We start from the raw sequence: 4,776 nt of genomic DNA on the forward strand, positions 1-4,776 counted from the left end.
ATGTTACCGTCTCGGTTTCCCGAGGCAGTGAAATCGGAATTACAATTAAGAAACTTTATTAAATAAATGACAAGTTTAGTTATTACAAACATAAACTAATGAATAAACGAAATAAACTAAAGTTCACATTTCACCAAAAAAAAACATAAACTAATGAATAAACGAAATACAACTCATCCATGACTCTGTCGTCCATGCTACACTATTCGACTTCGAGTTCAAGGCGCGACCCAAATCCCGATCACGTCAACAAGCAAGACCTGTACTCAACCTGCTCCCCATATAATCGAAAATATCATATGGATCGACAAAGGCCACCTCGTAAATAGGTGACAATTACACAGACACACAAACGTCAGTTTCAATAAATAAATGAAATGTGACACGACTCAAGTGTTTGAATATGCAACATGACTATGATATGAATGACATGCTATCAAACAACCACCTCCACGGTATCGGGACACGCCCAGACATATCGACAACCACACTGGTACCGGGATACGCCCAGAAATACCAACAACCACGAACAGGTACCGGGACACGCCCAGACGTACCGGGTCTGGAAGCCAACCGGATCCCCTGCCAGACGTCGTGTCTCAACCACACGAGTCCCTCCGTAACTCAAGCCATTAATGTGCACATCCCTCTTGGAGTGGGAAGCTCCAAGAGGCGACTCAAGCGTAAGATGGTCTCCCAACCATACGACAAGTAACCAAACAAACCTCCATGTCCTCCGACATACAAGACAACACAATAAATGCAATATTCCATATAACTTGCCAATTACCGACTCATTCAATGCAATTGGTAACAAATGACCCATTTAGCAAATAAACACGATATTGAAACTGAGTAGGATAAACCTACCTTTTAGCATACTCCGTAAGTAATCCGACTAATAATAATCTTCCACAAAAACCGTCACCTAAATAAAAAAAAATTAAATATATTTAATTACTAACTAATCTAATTAAGAAATGCAGCATTTCCAGGATTGTGTTTCTATCTGTGGCATGGATGATATACCCTCTACAGGTGCTCTGTTTACCTGGTCTAATAAGCAAAACCCTGCTGATAGAGTTTATAGTAGGTTGGATAGGGCAATGGGTAATCAAGCTTGGCTGGAAGACTTTAGGGATAATTATCCACACTTTCATCCTGAGGGTTTGGTTGACCATTGCCCCTACACAGTCTTGACTACTCACTCTACTTTGGGGGGTAAGAAAAATTTCAAGTATTTTAATATGTGGGGCTCTGCTAGTCAGTTTAAAAATATTGTTGAGAATGTGTGGAGCATTCATGTTCAAGGGACAAAGATGTTTTCTATTATTAAGAAGCTGAAAGCTTTGAAACCTGCTTTGAAAAGTCTGAATAAGTGTTGCTTTTCTGATATAGAAAACAGCACTATTATTGCAACAGTGGCCCTTGAAAATATTCAGAAGATGCTGGTTGAGAACACTGGTGACATTGTGTTACTACAGCAGAAGATGGATATGGCCCATGACTTGAAGGAACTTATCTCAGCTAGGGATAGTTTTTTTATTCAGAAAGCCAAGGTCCAGTGGTCTTTGGAAGGAGACCTAAATACTAATTACTTTCACCATGCTATCAAAAAAAGAATTTATCTTAATAAGGTGTTCCAAATTGAGGATATGACTGGAAGATCTTGTACTGAAGGTGATTCTATTCAGGCTGCTTTCCTTGAATATTATCATTCTCTTCTGGGGTCTCAGACTAAGACTGAGGAAGTGAACCTGACTGTTGTGAGGAATGGAGCTTGCTGTACTGCTGAACATTGGAATATTTTGAGCAAGCCTGTTACTGTTGAGGAGGTAAAGCAGTGTTTGTTTAGCATCCCTAAGGGAAAATCCCCTGGACCTGATAGTTATGGGAGTCAATTTTTTAGAGATGCTTGGGAGATTATTGGTGATGAGATTTGTGCTGCAATACAAAATTTCTTTGATACTGGCAAATTGTTGACTCAGATTAATGCTACCATCATTACTCTTATCCCTAAGATGGAAAGACCTGAGACTGTTAAGCACTATAGACCTATTTCCTGTTGTAATGTGATTTACAAAACTATTTCCAAGCTGCTGTGTACTAGGCTTGCTGTGATTTTGCCTGATATCATCAGCAGGAATCAAGGAGCCTTTGTGAAAGGGAGAAGCATCCTTGAAAACATCCTTATTTGTCAAGACTTGGTCAGGCTTTACAATAGGGGTATGGCTTCTCCTAGGTGTATGTTTAAAATGGATTTGCAGAAGGCTTATGATACTATAGAGTGGAAGTTTGTGGATCAAATGCTGTCAGCTCTTAAGTTTCCTCCTAAATTCCATCAGCTGATAATGGCTTGTCTTACTTCTCCTACCTACACTTTGAACTTGAATGGTGCTCATTTTGACTATTTCCCTGGAAAGAGGGGTTTAGGGCAAGGAGACCCTTTCTCTCCTCTATTATTTTGCATTTGTATGGAGTATCTCTCAAGAATTATGCATTATGCTGCTAATACTTGGTATTTCAGATATCATCCCTTATGCAAGAGTCTTAAACTGACTCATCTTCGTTTTTCGATGATTTGCGATGTTCGCAAAGGGGATAGTCAGTCTATCATGTTGCTCCTTAGAGTAATGGCTACCTTCTCTGCAGACTTCCGGCCGAAAGTCAATCTTTGTCAAGTCTGAGGTTGTCTTCAATGGAGTAGATGATAATTTGAAAGCTGATATCATTCAGGTCTCAGGGTTCCAGGAAGGTACACTGCCTTTTAAATACTTGGGAATCCCAATTCAACCTGGCAGGCTTTTAAGGAGGGATTATAAAGTTCTCACTGATAAAATTGTAAGGAAAATTAGAGGTATTGGGGCAAGGAAGCTCGGCTATGCAGGCAGACTGGTTCTCATTAATTCTGTGTTGAATACCTTGCATAACTATTGGGCATCTATCTTTCTTATTCCTAAGTGTGTGATTCATCAAATTGAAGCTATTTGCAGAAATTTTTTTATGGGACAATAGCTCTGAATACAATAGGGCTCCTTTGGTTGCTTGGAATGATATTTGCCATACTAAGAAGGAAGGAGGACTAGGGATTAAAAATGCTGGGGTGTGGAATGTGGCTAGTGTGGGGAAGTTGGTGCACGGTTTGTATACTAAAAGCGATAGGTTATCGGTCTTATGGATTGATCATGTTTACCTCAAAGGAGCTGACTGGTCTAACTATCACCCACCTCCGATTCTAATTGGGAACCGGAGGAATATTTGTAAAACTAGGGAGCTTCTGTCTGGTGGTTATCGGGGTCATCACTTGGAATGGGCAACCCGAGTGCGATTATCTTTGTTAGTTCGGGATCGTTGGTTACAGGCACACACCTTCCTGTCCAATGGTACTCTGATGTTTGGAGTCTATGGAATATACCTAAGCATGCTTTTATAGGATGGTTGGTTCAGAGGAAGGCTCTTAATACTCGTGTTAAATTAGCAAGACTGAGCCTGTGCAGCTCTGATAGATGTTTTTTGTGTGAAGCAGCTGCTGAGTCTCATGAGCATCTGTTCACAGATTGTGTCTACACTTCTAAGATGAGTACTGGAGTTGAGGATTGGTTGCACCTTACCCTTACTGGTAGTGCTGGTTATACCAAGCTTCAGAGGAAGATTTGTCGATTGGCTAAGATGGCAATTTGGTATAATATATGGTATGTCAGGAACATTTACAGATTGGATCATAAAGTGAAGAAGCCTGAGTATGTTGTAGCTGAGATCATAGCACAAGTTCGTCAAAGAATTAGTCACAAGATTGACAGCATAGAGAAGTTAAAGAATAGAGATTGGTTAGTCAAGTTAGATATATGTCTAATGTAATGGTGTAGGCTTTCAAAAGTCTAACACATGAATGCTTTAGCTTGTAATATCTTTTCTATTAATACAAAAGCTCACATTTAACCAAAAAAAAAACTAATCTAATTAAATTATAATTATATAATTAAATTCACATCCCGACTCATACCCATTATTTAATAAATAAATTCCGACTCACTCACACCCGTTATACACTAATTAAAAACCCATCTCGAGTTCCACTCAAATATTCCCAACCACTCACACAAACACATAGTTGAACCGTGTGCTTGTCTCCACGAAACAACCACCAAACACCGCTCCTTGGCCGCAGCCAACACTACCACCCTCTCCACTATGGACCACCCTCACTCCAGCCACCACTCACGCCCAAAACCAGTAACCACCACGGCAACAACCAGTGGCAGTAGCAACGAACAAAACAGCCCCCTTACACCACACACACACACACACATATAAAGGACCTACCCACACCAAACACCACTAAAACCACCACTAAACCGCACCACCACTGCCCCCACCTGGCCACGATGATCACGGACATCGCCCAACACCTACACGCCACTACACGACCACCACCAACCACGACAACCACCATAAACAGCAACAACAATCACACGACACAACAAACACACCCAGCCCGTATAACCCTTTTCAACCCTATTTTCTACCACCCAAATGCCACCCACTCCGCCACCTATGACCACCACTACAACCCCCATTCAACCCTCGATGAAACACACCAAAGATCAGCCCAAGATAGTCAATAAAAGTAGGTCAAAAATCCGTCTTAAAACGGTTGCACAAAACAGCCAATACAAGCTTTAATAATCACTCGGTCAAACCCCTTATTGGTGGTCAACGATGGTCAAATGGATGGTCAATGATGGTCCTAGGACGGGTAAAGGTTGAGGCGGGTCA

The 4,776-nt window shown here is 41.0% G+C and overlaps 1 protein-coding gene across 1 annotated transcript; it reads left to right on the forward strand.

Moving 5' to 3' along the window:
* Nucleotides 1–980: 980 nt before the first annotated feature.
* Nucleotides 981–3,858, forward strand: LOC141617164 (uncharacterized). The gene is made up of 4 exons (XM_074434349.1): nucleotides 981–2,588; nucleotides 2,653–2,895; nucleotides 2,984–3,260; nucleotides 3,362–3,858. The coding sequence occupies exons 1-4, from the start codon at nucleotides 981–983 to the stop codon at nucleotides 3,856–3,858; spliced, it is 2,625 nt and encodes an 874-aa protein (XP_074290450.1).
* Nucleotides 3,859–4,776: the final 918 nt, after the last annotated feature.

The sequence above is a fragment of the Silene latifolia genome, chromosome X (assembly GCF_048544455.1).
Source record: "Silene latifolia isolate original U9 population chromosome X, ASM4854445v1, whole genome shotgun sequence".
NCBI classification, from domain to species: Eukaryota; Viridiplantae; Streptophyta; class Magnoliopsida; order Caryophyllales; family Caryophyllaceae; genus Silene; species Silene latifolia.

Coding starts and splice junctions, on each gene's coding strand:
- LOC141617164 (XM_074434349.1), top strand. CDS start 981: ATGCAGCATTTCCAGGATTGTGTTTCTATCTGTGGCATGGATGATATA. Junction 2,589..2,652: donor GTTTTTCGATGATTTGCGAT/GTTCGCAAAGGG, acceptor CCTTCTCTGCAG/ACTTCCGGCCGAAAGTCAAT. Junction 2,896..2,983: donor TCGGCTATGCAGGCAGACTG/GTTCTCATTAAT, acceptor ATCAAATTGAAG/CTATTTGCAGAAATTTTTTT.